Here is a 22084-nt window from a genome sequence, read left to right on the forward strand (position 1 = left end):
TCTCCAGGGGATCTTCCCCACCCAGGGATTGAACCCGGGTCTCCCGCATTGCAGGCAGGCGCTTTACCATCTGAACCACCAGGGAAGCTTTTTACTCGGAAGCTTAACTTGGAAGACAGGTTATTAAACTTAAGACCCGTGGAAAGCGAAGAACCCTCTCAAGGTATCGAGACCACCCCTAGAAAGGCCATGGGTGTGGAGTGCTTAGGGGAATGTTTCAAGGAAAGTTCTTTGGTAAATTCGTTCCACGAGGGGCGCTCATTTCGGGAAGAAGCGGCAGCACCATGGACAGCAGCAAGCTCCGCGCGCGCGGGCCGGGGCGGGGACAGCCGGCAGCACCCGGGACAGCGCCAGCGCGGCGCGCTCGGGGCCGAGAGGCGGCCTCATCAGCTGATGCTTTACGTAGGCTGGCTCCCCAGTTTGATAAGGCGGGTCCGGGTGGGCACGCCAGCACTCGCTCTGCGGGGCCGCGGCCCCACACGGGGCGGGAAGGGGCCGGCGCCGAGCAGAAGGCAGGTCCCTGCCGGGCTTCGCTCAGCGCGGAGTTGGCGCTGCAGCCCGCGGCCGCTGCGGGGAGAGAGGGGCGGGCGAGGAGGCCACGCGGCGAGAACTACTGCGCTGACGCACCCAGCCCTCTCGGCGGCCACACGCCCCGGGGCCGCGCAGCTTGTCTCCGACACTTGGGGGACGCTCGACTCTAGGCAAACAGACTGCTGTGTCTCCGCCGAGGCGAAGCGCCTGACCGTGCGACCCTTAGGCGGGCCCTGGCTGAGAGACGCAGCCCCCAGCCTCTGAAGACTTCAGATCTGCCGCCGGCTTGCAGCCCAGCGCCCGCCCCTCCACCACACCGTCTCCCACGGATGCAGGAGATCGGCCCGCTTCGTAGGCGCTCCCCAGAAACCCTGCGGCTGGCCAGAGGGGACAAGCCTCCGGACTGGCTTCCGGCACGGTGGCCACCGTGCGCCCTCCTGGGCGCCCCTTTCCTACACACCACGGAGCCGGCCTCCTGACCCAGAGATGGACCCGCCCGCGAACCTCACCTCCTTCACCCTCTCCACCCCCGCCCCTGGGGAGACCAACCGCAGCAGCTTCGACGCAGCAGACCCGCGCCCCAGCCTGCCCTTGCTCTCCGTCTTCGGTGTGCTTGTCCTGACCTTGCTGGGCTTCCTGGTGGCGGCCACGTTCGCCTGGAACCTGCTGGTGCTGGCGACCATCCTCCGCGTCCGCACGTTCCACCGCGTTCCGCACAACCTGGTGGCGTCCATGGCCATCTCGGACGTGCTGGTAGCTGCTCTGGTCATGCCGCTCAGCCTGGTGCACGAGCTGTCCGGGCGCCGCTGGCAGCTGGGCCGGCGGCTGTGCCAGCTGTGGATCGCGTGCGACGTGCTCTGCTGCACGGCCAGCATCTGGAACGTGACGGCCATCGCGCTGGACCGCTACTGGTCCATCACCCGTCACCTGGAATACACGCTCCGCGCCCGCAGGCGCGTCTCCAACGTCATGATCGCGCTCACCTGGGCGCTCTCCGCCGTCATCTCCTTGGCCCCGCTGCTCTTCGGCTGGGGGGAGACCTACTCGGAGGGCAGCGAGGAGTGCCAGGTGAGCCGCGAGCCCTCCTACGCCGTGTTTTCCACCGTGGGCGCCTTCTACCTGCCGCTGTGCGTGGTGCTCTTCGTGTACTGGAAGGTCTACAAGGCCGCCAAGTTCCGCGTGGGCCCCCGGAAGGCCAACAGCGTCTCACCCGTATCGGAAGCCGTGCAGGTGGGTGTTGAAGGGAGCCTTAAAAAACCATTTGGCTTGCATTTGCACAGGCCTCTTCTCTGGCACGCCTTCCCCCACGTTTGTGGGAAGTGGACATTTTTAGTATTTTGGGGCGAGGGAGGGGAGGAAGGGAAGAGGGTCAAGTGGGAGAGAGAAAGCATCAGCCCCTCTGCTCTGACTTGCTCTGCTCACAGAGCATGCCATGGCTCATGCATTATTAATTTCCTCATATGTATGAGGGTCTGAACTATAGAATTCTACAGGGTTCCACTAGGTTTGAAAATTCTGTGGATCTATAACCGCCTTTAGAACGTCTGACAAAGCTGGTGTCCAGGGCCGCACCAGATAAATGTGCAGACTCCTGGACTTAAGAGGGGGTGTTTGAGGGGTGGGAAGGGGGGCAGTGATCTGACTTGGCAGGAAGACTTGGCAGGAATATACCAGGCAAAGCACATTAGTATTTCAACCCCATCTATTTTTTCCTTTGCAAATTACAGCAATTAATTTTGCAAAAATGTGGTATCTCGTGGATTACTGTCATTCTCGGCGTCCTCCTCTCCTGATGCAAGATCAGAGATGGTGCTCACACGCCCGTCTCAGAGCCTGCATCTGTGATCTGCTCCCGCGGGCCCTGGTGCTGCTTTCTGGGGCTACCCCCGCCCCAGCCCCACCCCCAGTCAGACCGCACGTGCAGCTGAGGACCACTGGCTTGCCTCCTGGCACAGGGGGAAAGCTGCGGGAGGAAATTAAATCCTAAGGCAGACAACTCCCCAGCTCCGTGCAAGGAGCATTTAAGGTGCAGCACCCGCTCCAGCACCCGGGAGGGCTCAGTCCCCATCTTCTCTCCACCCGCACTCTCTTGCTTTTTGTTTACTCTTCGTAATCTGACCCTATGATGCAAGATTTGGGAACTGCGAGAGTTCAGCCCCTCCCACTCATTGCCAAGGGCGACCCCTTGAACCCAATTCACATGTGTGAGTTAGATCAGAAATCCACGCAGCACCCATGTCCGTTACCGGCTCTGGGACAAGAAAGTCAATCCAGTGAGCACACTGCGTGAGTACTATGGGCTGGCCGCTGGGGTGAGAGGATGATAAAGACATCACCTTTGCCTGTGAAGAGTCCGACGCAGGGAGAGGTATGTGATGTGAGCACTGCGATATGATTGTGTTTTTCGAGAGTCAGCAGCTAATTCCAAGCATAACCAGTCAATCAAGCTTAGAGGAACCAGAGGTGAAGGCAGGGGAGAAGGGGAAGGGCATCGTTCTAGAAGAAAGAAGGAAAAGGGGGTGAGAGGCCCTCTGCCCTTTTATCTACAACAACAGTCTCACCCAAATGACCCTCCCCTGCCCCAGGAAACGTTCAGAATGCCTGGCTATCTGATAACGTTTCTGATTAGCCACACGTGGGACAGGGCGCTATTGCACCTAGCGTGTAGAGACCGGGATGCTGCTGAGTGCCGTATGACACACAGGACAGTCTGAACGACAGAGAATTCCTGACAAATTCATGTCAACAGTGACGACTTTGGGAAACCCTGACCCATGAGATTTCTAAACTGGACAAGGAGTATGGACAAGTAGGAATGCCTCCAAACTGCCTGGAGTGTCCATGTGTGTGCAACCCCGCAGTTCCAGGTCAGCAACAAGGGGGCTGGCAGATGGCCCACCACAGCCCTCCTTACACGGATCCTCTTTTGCCAGGGTGCTCACCCAGGTAAACACAACTTGTGATCAACACCAAGCAACTTTCAAAGGGAAAGGCAACTGTCCTTGTGTCCTAGAGGGCTTGGTACAGAAGGAAAAGGGGCTTTCACTGCTCAGGTCTGGAGACAGCAGAAGCAAAGCAGTGCTTCATGTTCTTTCTCTGCCAGGTAACTTTCAAAAACGGGTCCTGTGGCTTTGCAAGGCCTCTAAGCGATCCAGGGCTCCACCTAAAACATGGAGCTGGCCTTGTTCTCACGTTACTGGAGGGGGTGGATTAAAAGCCGGGCTTCCCGATTTCTTGGTGGTAGCAGGTGCCAAAGTTTCTAAATACAGTTCTACCGCCAACAAGCCCTGTTGCCTAGGGAAACACAACACTTCTTCCCTGCTTCTTTACCTTCTGAGTTTTACTCAGATATGCACTGAAAACCTAACCTCTGTCAGGCACGGAGATGAAAGCAGGAAACACACGAGAGAGAGGCCTTGCCCTTGACACAGTCTGATGAAACCACGACTGAAGACCTGACGTGAAGACAAAGCTGGGTTTACCACCTGTAAGGGCCTGGGGGACTTTCCAGGTTCTGAGCAGCTTGACATCAGCCAGATGAGCAGCCCTGCTGGTCGGGTGTTACTGGAGTGAATCCAGGCCTGGCTGCCTAACTTCCAGAAGTGAGGGGCTGACACGGCAGGGGGGCTTGTAAAACCGAGCCCACTGAGACGAAATGTCCTTGACTGACAGTGCATTGAAGGCTGGTTCTGGGCTGCAGGACACATGGACTCGCCCTCAGTTTGAGGAACATGTGGTTCTCATCCCCCGGCTCTTGGTCCTCACTCTGGAGAGACCATCAGGACTGCCCAGATTCTCAGCTCTGATGCTGGTTCTCGAAGTTTCATCCATGGAGAGCTGATGTTCAGAGTGCATCGATCAACGTGCTCGGTCACTTGTCAGGACAGCACTGGGCAGAAGCAGTCAAAGCTCTGGATAACGGACACTAAACCACGATGAACCAACTAGCTGAAAAACGCTGGGTGGTTTCAGTTAGCAATGGGGATTTACTGCGTGTGGTAACATGAGGTTTAAAGGCTTAATGTAAAAAGAAGCTCCTGAAGATGTGTTGACTAGTTTAATTGATGTGAGTAATGTCTCTGAGGCATGGAGGCAAAGCCTTGATCACTGAATTGGGGGGTGGGCTTCAACAGGCAATAGTTCTTAGACAGGTGCCATGTGGTTGGACTAACCCACCTGGAGCAAGGCCCAGCACGTTCACATTGGGACAAAATGCAAATTCATGACAAACTAGGGAGAATCCATCTGAACTCTCATGCATTCTGCTCCAATCAATCTGTCTGTGGTGTCTTTTGTCCACAAGAACTCTAGGATCACTGCTATTTCTCTAGTGATGTCTTGAATCACACACAGTGTAGATACTCTCACAAACAGACCGGTTACAATCTGATAATGTTGAAGGACAGCAGTACGTTTTACCTGGAAGCAGATTCTACTTACTAAACGTGTAGTTGTGTTACCGAAATGAAAGCATTCTCATAATGATCCTGAAATACCAGCTACAAGTTGGCACACGGGATCATTCAGGATTCTCACTGAATCCTCCCATTAACTTAGGTTTTTTCCCTCGAGCCTTTTCAATAGCCACACCATAAACAAGAAAGCTGTACTGCCGTACACCCACAATTAGAGGCAACTCCCCCTACAAGTGTGGAAGGACAGGAAGCTGCTGGGTGGTAATATCTCCCTTGGGGTGACTTCACTGGGCAGATTTTAGACGGTTGTCATGTTGGTTTTTAGCCAAACGGGATATTGCTGCTTTCAAGGTTACTTCTGCTGTCTACATTTACTGCGGGCCTTATCTAGGCACCCAAATCTTTGAAAACAGAGGTGCTTCTTAATGTTTTATCTAGAGAGCCATATCTTGCATTGATTATCTGCTTCCTTTTTTAGATTGATTTTTAACTGAGGATAATTGCTTTACAGTCTAGGGTTTGTTTCTACCATGCATCAACATGAATCAGCCATAGGTTTACACACATCCCCTCCCTCCTGAACCTCTCTCCTACCTCCCACTCCCTCCAACCCCTTATTATCTACTTTCTAAGGGTATCGGGAAATGTCTAGCCCCATACTGGGTATTTTCTAGATTGGAAATTTCACATTTAAATTTATTTTTTTCTTATTAAGTTCTCTAATTCAGGTTTGAGCCCATTTAGAACAAGACTATACGTCAGCTGTTGGGTTTATATCAGAATGCTACTTTAAAATTTTCTATACAGTTTACAATTTTGAAAGCTCATTCAATCTTCTCTTTAAAAATGGCTTCTGAAATTGCTTTAGTTTACATTTAAAATTTTCACAGCCAGGCTATCTAGCTCTTCTCTCTTCTATCCTTCTAGTTTTAAATATTTTTCCTCATCTAAGGGAAAGTTTAATTAATTTCACTAGGTGCTGCTGATCTGCAGTCTAGGACAATAAGGATTTTGTTTGGTACTCTTTAAAAATTCTAAATTCTGTAACAGTTTTTTGCCCTTCTCCCCGAAGTCTAGGGGCTTCCCTGGTGGCTCAGCTGGTAAACAATCCACCAGTGATGTGCAAGACCTGGGTTCGATCCCTGGGTTGGGAAGATCCCTTGGAAAAGAGAACGGCTACTCACTCCAGTACTCTTGCCTGGAGAAGTCCATGGACAGAGGGGCCTGGCAGGCTACAGTCCATGGGATCACAAAGAGTCACACACGACTGAGTGGCTTTCACTTTAGAAAAATTCTCACTTATAGCCTGTATCTCAGCTCTCTATCAAGGTTTTAACTGACATTCCGTAAGTTTGACTTCTTGCCTGGCAATTTTACAATGTGATTTTGTTTTACCGAGGAAACCCCCGAGGAAAAGATAGTTCATTTAGGAGGTTAGGTAAAGCTGAGTAGAAATATGGGGGGTGTAGATGTGTAAGGTGGGGAGGTTTTCAGTTCAGTTCAGTTCAGTCGCTCAGTTGTGTCCAACTCTTTGTGACCCCATGGACTGCAGCACACCAGGCTTTCATTCCATCAGCAACTTCTGGAGCTTGCTCAAACTCATGTCCATTGAGTCAGTGATGCCACCCAACCATCTCATCCTCTGATGTCCCCTTCTCCTCCTACCTTCAATCTTTCCCAGCATCAGGGTCTTTCCCAGTGACTCACTTCTTCACATCAGGTGGCCAAAGTATTGGAGTTTCAGCTTCAGCATCAGTCCTTACAATAGATATTCAGGGTTGATTTCCTTTAGGATAGACTGGTTTGATCTCTTTGCAGTCCAAGGGACTCTCAAGAGTTTTCTCTAACACCACGGTTCAAAAGCATCTATAATTTGGCGCTCAGCTTTCTTTATAGTCCAGCTCTCACATCCATACATGACTACTGGAAAAACCATAGCTTTGACTAGATGGACTTTTGTCAACAAAGTAATGTCTCTCCTTTTTAATATGCTGTCTGGGTTGGTCATAGCTTTTATTCCAAGGAGCAAGTGTCTTTTAATTTCATGGCTGCAATCACCATCTGCAGTTGATTTTGGAGCCCAAAAAAATAAAGTCTGCCACTGTTTCCATTGTTTCCTCATCTATTCACCATGAAATGATGGGACCAGATGCTATGGTCTTTGTGTTTTGAATGCTGAGTTTTAAGACAGCTTTTTCCCTTTCCTCTTTCACCTTCGTCAAGAGGCTCTTTAGTTCCTCTTCGTTTTCTGTCATAAGGGTGGTGTCATTTGCATATCTGAGGTTGTGATATTTCTCCTAGCAATCTTGATTCCAGCTTGTGCTTCATCCAGCCTGGCATTTCACATGATGTACTCTGCATGCAAGTTAAATAAGCAAGGCGACAATATACAACCTTAACATACTCCTTTCTCAATTTGAAATCAGTCCGTTGTTCCATGTCCGGTTCTAACTTTTGCTTCTTGACCTTCATATAGATTTCTCAGGAGGCAGGTAAAGTGGTCTGGTATTTCCATCTCTTGAAGAATTTTCCATGGTTTATTTTGGTGATGGACAGGGAGGCCTAGCATGCTGCAGTCCATGGGGTTGCAGAGAGTCAGATATGACTGAGCGACTGAACTGAACTGAACTGAATTTTGATCCACACAGTCAAAGGCTTTGGCATAGTCAATTAAGCAGAAGTAGATGTTTTCCTGGAATTCTCTTGCTTTTTCTATGATCCAATGGATGTTGGCAACTTGATCTCTGGTTCCTCTGCCTTTTCTAAAACCAGCTTGAACATCTGGAAGTTCACGGTTCACATACTGTTGAAGCCTCACTTGGAGAATTTTGAGCATTACTTTGCTAGCAGGTGAAGTGAGTGCAATTGTGTGGCAGTTTGAATATTCTTTGGCACTGCCTTTCTTAGGGACTGGAATGAAAACTGACCTTTTCCAGTCCTGTGGCCACTGCTGAATTTTCCAAGTTTGCTGGCATATTGAGTGCAGCACTTTCACAGCATTATCTTTTAGGATTTGATATAGCTCAGCTGGAATTCCACCACCTCCACTAGCTTTGTTCGTAGTGATGCTTCCTAAGGCCCACTTGACTTTGCATTCCAGGATGTCTGGCTCTAGGTGAGTGATCACACTATCATGGTTATCTGGGTCATGAAGATCTTTTTTGTACAGTTCTTCTGTGTATTCTTGCCACCTTTTCTTAATCTCTTCTGCTTCTGTTAGGTCCATACTGTTTCTTTTATTGTGCCCATCTTTGCATGAAATATTCCCTTGGTATCTCTAATTTTCTTGAAGAGATCTCTAGTCTTTCCCATTCTACTGTTTTTCTCTATTCCTTTGCACTGATCACTTAGGAAGGCTTTCTTATCTCTTCTTGCTTTTCTTTGAAACTCTGCATTCAGATGGATATATGTATATATTTCCTTTTCTCCTTTGCCTTTAGCTTCTCTTCTTAGTTATTTGTAAGGCCTCGTCAGACAACCATTTTGCTTTTTTGCATTTCTTCTTCTTAAGGATGGTTTTGATCACTGCCTCCTGTACAGAGTCGGACACAGCTGAGCGACTGAACTGACTGTTCATGGGCTTCTCAAGGCAAGAATACCGAAGTGGTTTGCTGTTCCCTTCTCCAGTGGACCACATTTTGTCAGACCTGTCCACCATGACCCCTTTGTCTTCTGTGGCCCTACACAGCATGGCTCATAGTTTCTTGAGTTAGACAAGCTGTGATCCATGTGATCAGTTTTGTTAGTTCTCTGAGATTGTGGTTTTCATTCTGTCTGCCCTCTGATGGAGATGGGTAAGAGGCTTGTGGAAGCTTCCTGGTGGGAGGGACTGGCTGTGGGAGAAATCTGGGTCTTGCTTTGATGGGTGGGGCCATGCTCAGCAAATCTTTGACCCTTTTCTGTTTTGGGGTGGGGCTGTGCTCCCTCCTTGTAGTTTGGCCTGAGGCCAAACTATGGTAAGGATGATGGCATCTCCCTCAAAAGAACTGATGCCAGGACTGTTGTCTTCAGTGCCCCTCACCCCGCGGCAGGCCACTGTCGACCCATGCCTGCACCAGACTCCCAAACGCTCACCGGCAAGTCTAGCTCAGTCTCTTGTGGGGTTACAGCGCCTTTCCCCTGGGTTCTGGTGTGCACAAGGTTTTGTCTGTGCCCTCCAAGTGCCTGTTCCTGTGGAAGTTCTGTAGCAATCACACTGGACTTCACAGTCAAATTCCCTGGGTTCTCAGTCCCTTTGCCGGATTCCCAGGTTGGGAAATCTGTTGTGGGCCCTAGAACTTTTGCAACAGTGCAAGGATTTCTTTGGTATAATTGTTCTCCAGTTTGTGGGTTGTCCGCTCTGTGGCGGGACTAATGGTGACCTCCTCCAAGAGGACTCATGCCACACGCTGTACCTCCCACGTCTGCTGCAGCCGGAGCCCCCGTCCCCGTGGCAGGCCTCTGCTGACCCAGCCTCTGCAGGAGACACTCAAACACTCAGAGGCGGGCCTGGCTCAGTCTCTGTGGGGTCCCTGGGTCCTGGTGCACACAAGGTTTTGTTTGAGCTCTCCGAGCATCTCTGGTGGGTATGGGGTTTGAGTCTAAAAGCGATTTTGCCCCTCCTACCCATCTTGTTGGGGCTTCTCCTTTGCCCTTGGATGCGGGGTATCTTTTTTTGGTGGGATCCAATAGTCTCCTGTCAAGGGGAGGTTTTTGAAAAGTTACAAAATCTTTGAGACCAACTCAGAGTTAGACTTTGAGTCCTTAGCAGAACAACTAAAAAGCTGACTCTCAATAGCTTAGTGTTTGTCTTATTTTTCTAAAGCTGATCTTAAATATGTTAATTTATTGATTTTGACTTTCAGAGATTATTAAGTGAAAAACTTTTTTCATACTTATCAAGAAAAGAGTGAGAGTTAGTATTATAGTGCAATTTAAAATAGAAGTTCACAAAGAAGAAGGCTGAGACTCGAAGACAAATCATGACTCACAAGAAAAAGGCCACCAGGGTTGGCCAACAGTCTGGGCTTGTGAATGGTTTCTCAGATCCTTGACCAGAGGCCAAGAAGGGGCCATATGATCACCAACCCAATCATCAATGAGCTGGAATGCCAACTAGACAAGGTGACATTTATTCCATAAACTGACAAGATAGGGGATGCCCTCACTTAAGGTTTGTGAAACACTTGAAGCAAAGTTTGATCAATTGCTTTTTCGCAAATTGGTCAATAAGTCTAATAGTCCGCAGATTATTAGCCTTCAGGTCTGGCTTGGAAAAGATTAGAAGTTTATAAAACCAGTGCCTTATAGAACAATCCTTTTTCATAGTCAACAGAAAAAAAAAAAGGTATTCCAGGACGAAAAACAAACCAAAAACATCTATGAAAATAAGACTTTGGGTGTTTAGACAAACAACAGTCAAAACAAAGAAAACAGCAATAACTAGGTTATGGCATAACATTTTTGCTAAATGGTATACCTCCAGCAAGAGACCTAACAGCTTTATAAGACGATGTAAGTCGACTTCCAAAAGGTGCACCTTTCTAACAAGGGTCCAGTTATTTGATATGAAGACCTAAGCTGAATGATGTATGCGCGTGTTTAGTTACTTGGTCATGTTTCTTTGTGACCCCTGGACTGTAGCCCACCAGGCTATGGGATTCTCCAGGCAAGAATACTGGAGTGGGTTGCCATTCCCTTCTCCACGGGATCTTCTTGACCCAAGAATCGAACCCGCATCACCTGTGTCTCCTGCATCACAGGCAGATTCTTTACACTCTCAGCCATCAGGGAAACCCATTCAAAGACATGCTTCGTTGCAAATCCTCAGATAACAAAACACAGAGAGTGAGAAGAGCCCAGTGGAGCGGGCTGGCACTCAGCTCATTGAGACTGATGGGTGTCTGCAGATCCAAAGGCAGCTGGAGTCTGGGGCTCCGTGAATGCACCTGTAGTCCAACTATCCTGTTGAGGGTCCTCAAAACAATCTCCATGGGCCCTCTAGGACTTGCTGAGGATGATACAACCACCACATAGCACCTGAAATAGAAATATTGCCTGCTACAGTGAGAGAAAGCTACACCTGTCTGGCACCATCTCCCCAGGAAGAGCAGGATGCCTGTCATCGGTGGGGACAGCGTTGAACTCGGGGACAGGAGGGCGTGGAGAGGAGCAGACATTTCCCGCCCCCCCGGGGGCAACTCTGTGAGACCACTGTTGGCTCACTGCTGCTCAGGGACGCATGCCTTGGGGTACACCTTGCCCTAACTGGCTGACATTCAGAAATGAGGGCTGACCCCAACCAGCTGGTCTGCAGGTGCTGGACTGTCCTGGACTCACTCACGGGGTTTAAACAAGTGGCAAGGCTCTGTGTCACCACAACCACAGGACAGATGGTCTTTTCCTAAGCTTGTGGAAATGTTCTTATTCTGCCTCTTGTAAAGCCCTCCCTAAATGGGTAGAATCATTCCTAGATTAAACATCCTGACTCACTGGTACATCCTGCATGTGACAATGGTCTGGTCTCACCTGCAATCACCTGAAGCCACACTTCCCAGGTGAGAGCCTTCATCCCTTAATTTCAATACCCACTATTGATTATAATCTATTGATTATCTGTGATATTAATAGGGAGGTGAAGCAGAATAGTTTGAGGAAATAAAAGAACATGCTAGATTTATGATTAACTAGTGAAGAGTTATTTAACTAGGCTTCCCAGGTGGTTCAGTGGTAAAGAATTCGCCTGCAATGCAGGAGATGTGGGTTTGATCCCTGGGTCAGAAAGATCCCCTGGAGAAGGAAATGACAACCTACTTTATTATCTGAGCCTGGGAAACCCCATGGACAGAGGAGCCTGGTGGACTACAGCCCATGGGGTTATAATAGAGTTGGACACAACTTAGCGACTAAACAACAAGTTCAGTTCAGTTCAGTTGCTCAGTCGTGTCCAACTCTTTGTGACCCTGTGGACTGCAGCACGCCAGGCTTCCCTGTCCATCACCAACTCCTGGAGTTTACTCAAACTCATGTCCATCGAGTTAGTGATGCCATCCAAACATCTCATCCTCTGTCATCCCCTTCTCCTCCTGCCTTCAATCTTTCCCAGCATCAGGGTCTTTTCCAATGAGTCAGTTCTTCCCATCAGGTGGCCAAAGTATTGGAGTTTCAGCCTCAGCATCAATCCTTCCAGTGAATATTCAGGACTGATTTCCTTTAGGATTGACTCATTTAGATAGCAACAAGTTATCTAACACATAACCATCTTCATTTTTTTAAAGTTTCACTTTAAAAAAAACTTTTAATTCTGTATTGGGGTATAGTCGATTAGCAATGTTGTGATAGTTCAGGTGAACCATGAGGGACTCAGTCATGCGTGTATACATGTATCCATTCTCCCCCAAACTCTCCCCGCCCCCACACACCCCCAGGCTGCCACACAACGTGGAGCAGAGTCCCATGTGCTGTATGGTAGGTCACTGGTGAACACATAACCGTTTTGGAAGAATGGAAAGTCTAACTCAGAGGCACAGGTTCCCCAAATAATTCATTTGTTTGGCGATACAAGGACAACTGTTCACTTAGAAAAGTTTTTCCGTGGGAGTCTTAAATTGTGAGGCTTCTGCTTTAGAAATGATACAACACTACAAAGATAAATGGGAAAAGTGAAGCTTGGCTTGAATGCTTTCACTTATTTTTACCCCATTACCTGTCTTTTTGTGAATCTACTAACCGTCATGCTGAGTAACTGACAGAGTAATCAATAGAGTCTATACAGCAGACGTGATTAAGTACTTTATTGCGATCATTGACAAGCAGAGCTAAGGAGTCCTTTAGTCAGAAAGCCACAGGGTAAGCAACCAAGTCAACCATCTGCTAACATCGGGGGCTGAAACTCCCCAACAACAAAGCCCCTCCTCCAGCGGAGCCATTCTAGACCAAGGACACTCTCGCCAGGTGAGCTGGAGTTGAATGACTCCCAAAATGATCAACATCTCTCATCAAAGTCGTAGAGAGTGTGCTATTCTGAGAAACAAGGAGTTCTCTAATCTATAGAAGTTCCCAGCTCAAAGAAAACCGTAAAAACAATGTATTTAGGGGAAAAAAAGTTTAACTTGAATTCAAATTAGAATTCTAAGAGGTGGGAGAAGACCCCATGGAGTATGAATTGTTAAAAGTGAATTTAGATCCCCTGCTGGAAAGGGGCCCCGTGAATGTGCTCCCCACCTGCTGTGCTAAGAACTCAGGGAAAGGGACCATGGACAGACCACCTGTGGGTCTCACTGACAAGAGAAATCCTCCTGAAGATAAGCTTAGGAATAAAACCTGGGAAACCTTTAAGAGACACCTACACATCAGTTCTTACACAGTGGGGAATTCTCACAACTACAGTGAGCACACACTGTGTGTGTGGAAACAGTCCAAATTCAAAAGAATCTCGGTTCAGTATATGGGAAGAATCTAGGGTTTCGTAGTTGTTGTTCAGTTGCTCAGTCGTGTCTCTTTGCAACCCCATGGACCGCAGCACTCCAGGCTTCCCTGTCCTTCACCATCTCCCAGAGTTTGCTCAACTCATGTCCATCGAGTCGGTGATGCCGCCCAACCATCTCGCCCTCTGTCGTCCCCTTCTCCTCCTGCCCTCAGTCTTTCCCAGCATCAGGGTCTTTTCTAATAAGTCAGCTCTTCGCATCAGGTGGCCAAAGCAGTCAGGATTTCCTAGTACAACTGCCAAACACCTGCGCAAGCAGGCCCATGTGTAGGGCATTTATTTCTCTACTAGGACCATGACCTGAAGGGACGGGTTTCCATAGGACTGTCTATGACATTTGGGCTTCCTTCCCTAATGCTCCCCTCTATAGAAACACTCATATCCTACACCTGAATGTATGGCACACACCTGGATAACAAACAGCCCTGTGATCCCTCATCTCTCAGACGAACAGAGGTACAGGACTGGGTCTGAATGTCCCAGCAGAGTCTCAGTCATTAGCAGAGAAGGTGGCCCCTCTGAATGGAAGCTGTCCCATTATGCAGTAGAAAACTCCCACAGATAAAAAGTGCAGCACTGGGGGTGTATCTAACCCCTCACGGAGGCAGTCTCACTGTGGGGCTCACAGCACCTCACAACTGGAATCTGAGTGTCTGAAGGGCTAGGACGGTCTTCTGGAGTTGACCTGAAGTGGCCCTGACCACCACGGGGCAGGCAGGCAGTGAGTGGGGACGGGTTGGGGTGGAGAGGTTCCCTAGAGGGGCCTGGAGTGCTAAGTTATGAATAGCTCCTCTTGACTTCACTTTGTAGATGCAGCCATGAACTGGTTACATGGCTTAGAGACAGACCTTGGGACCTAGCCCACTGCCTAGAAGGTTGTGCAGTACTGGGGCGTGAGCGGGTACCTCTCCTGGTCAAGTGTCCTGGGATCAGAGAGCTGGAGTTGCAGGGTTTGATGTCAGGGTAGTCTCTCCACTAGTGAATGATGGATCGACCCAGGAACTGCCCCACATTGTGACGGGGTCAACTAATTTGCTCATTTAGCACATCAGCCCATTGTCATTTCCTCCTGTTTCAGGGGCCTTGTCATCAGACACACCTTATTCCAGTTCCCCAAAGATCTGGAGAAAAAAAAATTAAAAAGCTGGAATGGAGGCAAGAGCCTCTTTTCCCAGGAATTCCGCCTCCTTAGAGAAGAGTCCTGAAGCTGGAGAAACAGCCTTCCAGGGGACTTGGGAGGGCCCAGGTGGAGGGAATCTGAGTTTAGCATCTCTTGTTTTCCATAAAAGTCGGGGCAGGGGGTAAACCAGAAGGAGATCAACAAGATGTAAGATGCCAGAATGTGAGCAAACATCCAGCTCTGTCGGCCCCCCGGGGTGGGGGTGGGGGGCCCCCACAGGGTCCCTGCACTGGACATTTAAGAACTTTCTCTGGAAGCGCACGTGCGGGAAACCGGCCCACCTGTGTCTCGGGTCAGCCCGCCCAGGCCCGCGGGCGTGAGGGGGGGAGGGGGGGGGCGGCTCCTCCTGACGCCTGTTTGCCTTCTGCAGGTGAAGGGCGCGGCCCAGCGGCCTGAGCTGGTCCTCGCGGCGCGCCGCGCCACGGCCGCCTTCCAGGCCGGCGGGGACGCGTGGCCCGAGCAGAAGGAGCAGCGCGCCGCCCTCATGGTGGGCATCCTCATCGGGGTGTTCGTGCTCTGCTGGATCCCGTTCTTCACCGCCGAGCTGCTCAGCCCGCTGTGCGCCTGCGACGTCCCCGCCGCCTGGAAGAGCGTCTTCCTGTGGCTCGGCTACTCCAACTCCTTCTTCAACCCCCTCATCTACACGGCCTTCAACAAGAACTACAACAGCGCCTTCAAAAACCTCTTCTCCAGGCACCGCTGAGCGCGAGGCTGGCAAGGCAGGGGGCACTCGCCCATCTCCCCATCCCCACCGGCGGCGACCTGCCAGAGACAGCCCTTCGAGGTCCCCAGGGAGGCCCCCAGAGCCGACTGGCTCACTGCCGCACTCCTGGCAGGAAGGCGAGTCTCCCCGGGCGGTTCCGGGACCTCCTTTCATCCCGTGTATCTTCTTGTCCTCACTCCGTACGGAACAGCCACGGACTTGGCCCACCAAGTGCACTTTCCTCTCCAAAGTCCACTGCAGCATGGTTTAGCGTCCTCATCCCATAAGAGTCAAGCCAGCCAGAGGGGAGGGAGGAAACAGATCAGTCCAGGCAGGATGAGAACAGACAGGAAACGATGAGTAAGGAGTCACAACTGGGACTTCTAGGGGGAAGGAAACCATAACTTCAAGTTTCCTGGAATAGTCCCCACTTCCAGGGCTCCATTCCATGGTTCCAGAAAGTTCACCCTAGTACTTACTATGTCCCACTATTTGCCCTGGAAACATTCTCTCTGAGCATATCAAAGGACACAGCCACATCTGCAAGACCAGTCAATATGGCCCCACACACATGCACACCGAACCTACCGAGGAGGCAAGTGTTCCCACTGGCCAGTTTATTCTAAAATGCATCCCAAGAGCTTGGAACTGGAACTAAAAGTCAAATCAAATACCACCTTCCGTTTTCAAACAACTGTCCACAACACTGAGATATCTGCTAGCTCCGTGGAATCTATCAAACTTGCTTATTTGCCATGGGTTCCATTTGTATAGAATTTATTCAAATGTTGCCAAACAAAGATTTCTAGCCTCAGATCATGAGATTAGAATAACACAACTGTCACAAAGTTGTTGACTTCTTAAATACAGTTTCATCACTAAGGGCTATGAAGGCTTATTCATCAAACAGGGGCACTTTAAGGTGATGGTTGATTGATCTGTTAGCTGCTGCTATTCACTGGTATGTAGATACCCGCTGTGAGACCGATACTGGCAACGATGAAAGCAGAAAAGTGGTAACACTTTAATGAACACGTCAATGTAACTGGTGAGGCAAGACAATTAAGTGATGATGTGGTGTTTATGTGATCATACAAAACTTTAAAAAGGTCTTGGACAATAAAACTGCCTGTGGTTTGCTATGTCCCTGATTCTCTGAATGCATGCATTTAAAAATTATGTATTATGTCTTTGAATTATTATAATACAGATATATTGTTATATGTATTATTTTGTACATACTGAATTATATTAATTAACATATTAAAAATAGGAAATCTATGTCCATTTGTTTTAATGCTTGCTCCTTGGAAGGAAAGCTATGATCAACCTAGACAGCATATTAAAAAGCAGACAATACTTTGCCAACAAAGGGATGTATAGTCAAAGCTATGGTTTCTCCAGTAGTCATGTATGGATGTGAGAGTTGGACCATAAAGAAAGCTGAGCACTTAAGAATTGATGCTTTTGAACTGTGGTGTTGGGGAAGACTCTTGAAAGCCCCTTGGACTACAAGGAGATCCAACCAGTCCTGAAATCAGTCCTGAATATTCATTGGAAGGACTGATACTGAAGCTGAAACTCCAATACTTTGGCCACCTGATGTGAAGAACTGGCTCACTGGAAAAGACCCCGATGCTGGTAAAGATTGAAGGTGAAAGGAGAAGGGGATGACAGAGGATGAGATGGCTGGATGGCATCACCGACTCAATGGACATGAGTTTGAGTAAGCTCTGGGAGTGGGTGATGGACAGGGAGGCTTGGCGTGCTGCAGTCCATGGGGTCGCAAAGAGTCAGACACGACTGAGTGACTGAACTGAAGTCCACTTGTGGCCTTGGTTCGAAGTTTGGTCTTGCACTCACTGCAAAGATGGCTCTGATGCCTCAGTCAGCACCAAGTCCCAAGGCAGCAGTAGACAGGAGGACTCGATGCATGGCCCAGACTGAATTTATTTAGAAGTCAGGAGGGCACTTCCTGTAGGGGAGACCTGGGTGTCGCATCTCCCACCGCGTGGTGATGATATCCACATCACCCCCTGTGCACACCTCGCCCCCAGCGATCAGGGCCACTCTGCAGGGACCCCGCCTGGGACTCCGGGCCTGAGGTCCCTGGCAGGGGAGAAGCAGCAAGGGGTGTTGAGATGTCAGTCTTGTGGGATGGGCAGAGAGCATCTGGAGTCCCGACTCAGAAGATACATGAGCCTTGACGCTCAGGGAGGCTCAGGCTGGGAACAGGAGCCGAGCAGTGCCTATTTACATACATGGAAAGGAAAAGCCATTTAAAAGAAGACCCTCTACCGTTGTACCCTATGGTCGGAAAGGAGCAAGAAGTGATGATTATAATTAAGTTCTGTCTGACCACAGGGCCCATCCCAGCTTTTCCTTAAAGCCCAGGCTGGATGAGATGTGAAGGGGAGGATTGGGGGGTGGGGCGGGGGGGGGAGGCTCCCATCCCAGGGCAGGTGGCTTTTATTTCTCAGATGACTCTGTGATGCTGCAGAGCAGAGATGCTCAAGTGACCAGCTTTCAAGCTGATTTAGCAACAGGACCCTTTCATCAAGTGCATGCATTCTCCGGGAGACCCCTACCAGAAGAAACTAGATGCTGTGTGGTTCAGGCAGTTTTGTTCTTTCTCCCTTCGCTGGATGACAAGGAGCTACACAGTGGGCTGGTTCAGTTACTGCCTCACTAACACTGCATTTGCTCCCTGGTCTGTGCGGCTGAAATCCCAATGGAGACTTCTCTGAGGTGATGGAGTTCTAAAAATCACATATTTCCTCTCTCCAGATATACAATAAAGTAGGTTTGGGATATGAACACCTTGGGAAGAGAAGAACTAGCCTGAACTAGTATCTTCTCCCTGGTGAAAACCAACTACTTAAATAATACACATATTTCATTCACCACTTCCTAGCTATGCTTCTGTGCTTTAATTGAAGTGTTAAGTTACAAAAAAAAAAAAAAAAATCACTATTTCCTTCCTTGGTCCCTGGAACATTCTGAGGCAGCTTATAAGAAATCCAGACAATAAAATAATTGTTCTAATAAAAGCTTTAAGCTCTTCAGAAGACTTAGCAGAATGCCAACGGAGAGAAATTGGTTTTCTGGAAGTATAAAGAGAGTTCACCGTCAATTACTTTTCTCCATACATTCCAGGAAGCCTGATAACTCAGCCCCAGCCCACCAAGCACAAAGAGAACAAAGTTAGAGCATAAAGCAAACCCAATACACAGCCCAAACCCCTCTGACCTTGTTATTTTGTGGGTGCTGCCCTTTACATTGCTAACAACATGGACATGTTGGCACCCAGACTGAGCCCACACTGGTGTGAATGCCTCTGAGACATTCATTTTGGTCTTAATGAACTCTAATTCTATATTCCTTGTGACAACGGACGCCAGTCTCTAGCCCTGGTGTAGCTAAACGAGCTAACCTCCTCCTCCTCGGAAGCCGCCAGAGCCAGAGCTCTCCTGTGTTCTGAGGGTCCTCCTGCAGCTCCATGAGCAATGATCAATAGACAGTAAGTCATGTTTATGCCCAAAGCACTGGACCTTAGATAACTGTCTCCAAAAATGGAAGGTGCCCTTGCTAGCTGAAACCCTAATGAGAGAATTCAGTTTACAGATCTACGGTTTGAACAAACAGCTTACCAGCGGCCCTGTTCACAGAGCTTGCAGAAATAATGGGACTCAGTCACAGAATCTTCGCTTTAGAAATGATGGGTTTGTTGTTTTCAACTAGTCACATCTGCACATGGGTCTTTGAAACAAGGTAAAATGACTTTTCAAAGAGTGAAGGAAAAAACCAATCTCTGATATTTCAACAACAAACTGAAAACCAGTTTCTATAGTGGTCACTGGAGCCAGTTCCAAGAAAAGACAAAATCAAACTTCACCCAGCTAAACCTTTCCCTCTATTTCATCTATTATCTATAACTTCTAGTCTATGAAAATTTTGTTTTTGAAATTTTCTCCTAAGGGGCAAACCCATTATGGACTGAATGTCTCCCAAATGCACATAAATTCAAACACTGAAGCCCTGACCCCAGCTTGATGGTACTGGGAGAGTGGAGGTGATTAGGTTTAGATGAGGTCAAGAGGGTGAGGCCCCATGATGGGATTAGTGCCCTCATCAGAAGGCCCACACCATTAGTGCCCACACCAGAGAGCTTGCTCTCTCTTTTTCCATGCACACAAAGAAGAGACCATGTGAACACAGGGGAAGGTGACCATCTGCAGGCCAGGAAGAGAGCTCTTACCAGACACCCAATTGGCTAGAACCTTGACCTTGGACTTCGGCTCCCCCCAGCCTCCAGGCCTGTGAGAAACACACTTCTGTTTTATGAGCCACTCAGTCTATGGTATTTGCTCTGGTAGTCTGGGATAATTCAACCAGTTTCACTTGCTCAAAATGAAAATTCAGGAGGAACTGGTACACTTTTTAAAGAATATATTCACGTGCCTTGTTCTCAGTCATTTCTAGGCAAACAGACTTCTTCCTGGCCATGACAGGTATCCAATCCACCAGGATTGAAAGTTAAAGCTGTTAAAGAAGGACTGGGTAGATCCACCCAGCTGTGTATAGGCGTTCTGAGAGGACGACAGCAGCCTTGAAAACTCTGAGAGGAACAGATTTTCTAGGTATTAGAATTAGGTTTGTGTAGAGAGTTTATGTCAGTCAGGGTTCTCCAGAGAAATGAAATCCACAGAAGGGTGTACACATGTGTAGGGACAGAGAGAGGAAGAGGAGGAAAGAGGGAGAGGAAGGGGGAGAAAGGGTGTTTAAGGAGTTGCTCGGGCGATTGTGGAGGCTGGGAAGTCTAGAATCTGGAATCTACAGCATCAGCTGGCAGGCTGGAGACCCAGGAAACAGCTGATGTTGCAGCTGGGATCCAAGGGCCTTCTGACCTCAAGGCATCTCAGTCTTTCCCTCCTACGCCCTTAAACTGACTGCATGAAGTCTGCCTACATTATGGAGGGTAATCTGCTTTATGCCAAGTCTACTGATTCAAATGTTAGTCTCATCTTAAAAATACCTTCACAATAGCCAGGACATGAAAACAAACTAGATGTCCATCAATGGATAAATGGATGAAGAAGATGTGGTACATACATATAATGGACTATTATGTGGCCATAAAAAAGAATGCAATAATGCCATTTGGAGTGACACAGATGGGCCCAGATTGTCATACTGAGGGAAGTCAGTCAGACAAAGACAAATATCATATGATAGTGCATATATGTAGAACCTGAAAAAAATAGTAGAAATGAACTTATTTACAACACAGAAATAGAGTCACAGATGTAGAAAACAAACTTATGGCTACCAAGCAGGGTAGGCAGAAGGGATAAGTTGGGAGATTGGGATTGACATGTACACACTACTGTACATAAAGCAGATAATAACCGACTTATAACACAGGGGACTCTATTCAATACTCTAATAATCTATATGGGAAAAGAATCTAAAAAAGAGCGGTATGCATATATGTATAATTGATTCTGTTCGCTGTATACCAGAAACTAATACAACACTGCACATCAACTATACTCAAATAAAAATCAATTTTAAAAGAACCTTCAGAAACACCTAGAATAATATTTAGCCAAATATCAGGGAACAGATGGTGTATGAAATTCATGAGCCCAGAGGCTAACTCTCCTGTCTACAGCTGCTAAGCTATGAGACTTGGTGCCCACAGAGGAGAGATGCATTATTATGGCTTCTCTTCCATAACAATGTTAGTGACATATCAGTGCTGGAACAATAGTAAGCTCTCAAATGGTTTTTGAATGAAAGTAGGAAGTGTAAACCCTGCCTTTCCCACTGGAGGAATTATGAAGAGTGGACTTGGACGTAATGCAGTGAGGTGAAGCACCACAGCCCTCATTTCTCAGCTCTTTCTGAGATGCTTTAGAAAGATTCAGCTAACATGTGGGAGACTGAAGAAGCAGTGTCCTTGGTATCTTTGCACTGGAGCATCAGGTATGAGCTCAGCCTTAGGTCCAACATGGAGACAAAGGGATAGAGACTTGGTGCCCACAGAGAACAGATGAATATTATGAATTCTCTTCCACAATGATGCTAGTGATGAGTGAGAGTTGTGGCTGGATGGGTGGGACAGCCTGTTGTGCTGTTTTGAGACAACACACAGGTGTCCAGAAAGATGATGAACTGATAGAGGTCACAGGTGAGGATTGTAAACTAAGAGGTAAATGGCTGAGATGGCAGGCCAAGGGGTTAGCACCAGCTTTCAGCACATAATCTCGAGAGGAAAGATGGGACCATCTCAAGTCAGAGGTCAATGGTCCAGGAAGAAAGCCTGACTAGCTATTTCAGAACCAAGACAACTGTGGATCCAGAGGATACATCCTAGACTGTGAGCTCATCCCTCACCAGGAATGCCTTCTTTCGGGGGAGTAGGGGGTGAGAGGAACATGTGCTGAGACAATGGGCATGTCTCTCAAGAGGCTGAGTCACCCAAACAAGTACTCAATATACTGCGGAGACAACGTAAGTTTAAGTGGACTGCACACTGCAAAACATGCAAACGACTAGATGGCTCCCCAATCCGTGCAGCATCTTGCTCCTCCCTATTCCTCTAAGTCCAAACCATCCCAACGATGCTTCCAAACAGTGACTCCAAGCTTGCTGTCCACGACCCTGAGCTTCTGCAGACCTTCTGAAAGATGGTACAGAGAATAATCTCAGAACAACACTGGACTTAAAACTGAACTGTCCTCATTCTAAATCAAGTGCTGGTAACCTTTCTCTATAAAGAGCCAGAA

The 22084-nt window shown here is 48.4% G+C and overlaps 1 protein-coding gene across 1 annotated transcript; it reads left to right on the forward strand.

The window, feature by feature from the left end:
* Nucleotides 1-338: 338 nt before the first annotated feature.
* On the forward strand, nt 339-16566 carry HTR5A (5-hydroxytryptamine receptor 5A). Its single transcript, XM_043872431.1, has 2 exons — nt 339-1761; nt 14961-16566. Exons 1-2 carry the CDS (start codon nt 1018-1020, stop codon nt 15291-15293), a joined length of 1077 nt encoding a protein of 358 aa, XP_043728366.1. The 5' UTR covers nt 339-1017; the 3' UTR covers nt 15294-16566.
* The last annotated feature ends 5518 nt before the right edge of the window (nt 16567-22084 follow it).

This window comes from Cervus elaphus, chromosome 18 (assembly GCF_910594005.1).
Source record: "Cervus elaphus chromosome 18, mCerEla1.1, whole genome shotgun sequence".
Taxonomy (NCBI): Eukaryota; Metazoa; Chordata; class Mammalia; order Artiodactyla; family Cervidae; genus Cervus; species Cervus elaphus.

Coding starts and splice junctions, on each gene's coding strand:
- HTR5A (XM_043872431.1), top strand. CDS start 1,018: ATGGACCCGCCCGCGAACCTCACCTCCTTCACCCTCTCCACCCCCGCC. Junction 1,762..14,960: donor CCGTATCGGAAGCCGTGCAG/GTGGGTGTTGAA, acceptor TGCCTTCTGCAG/GTGAAGGGCGCGGCCCAGCG.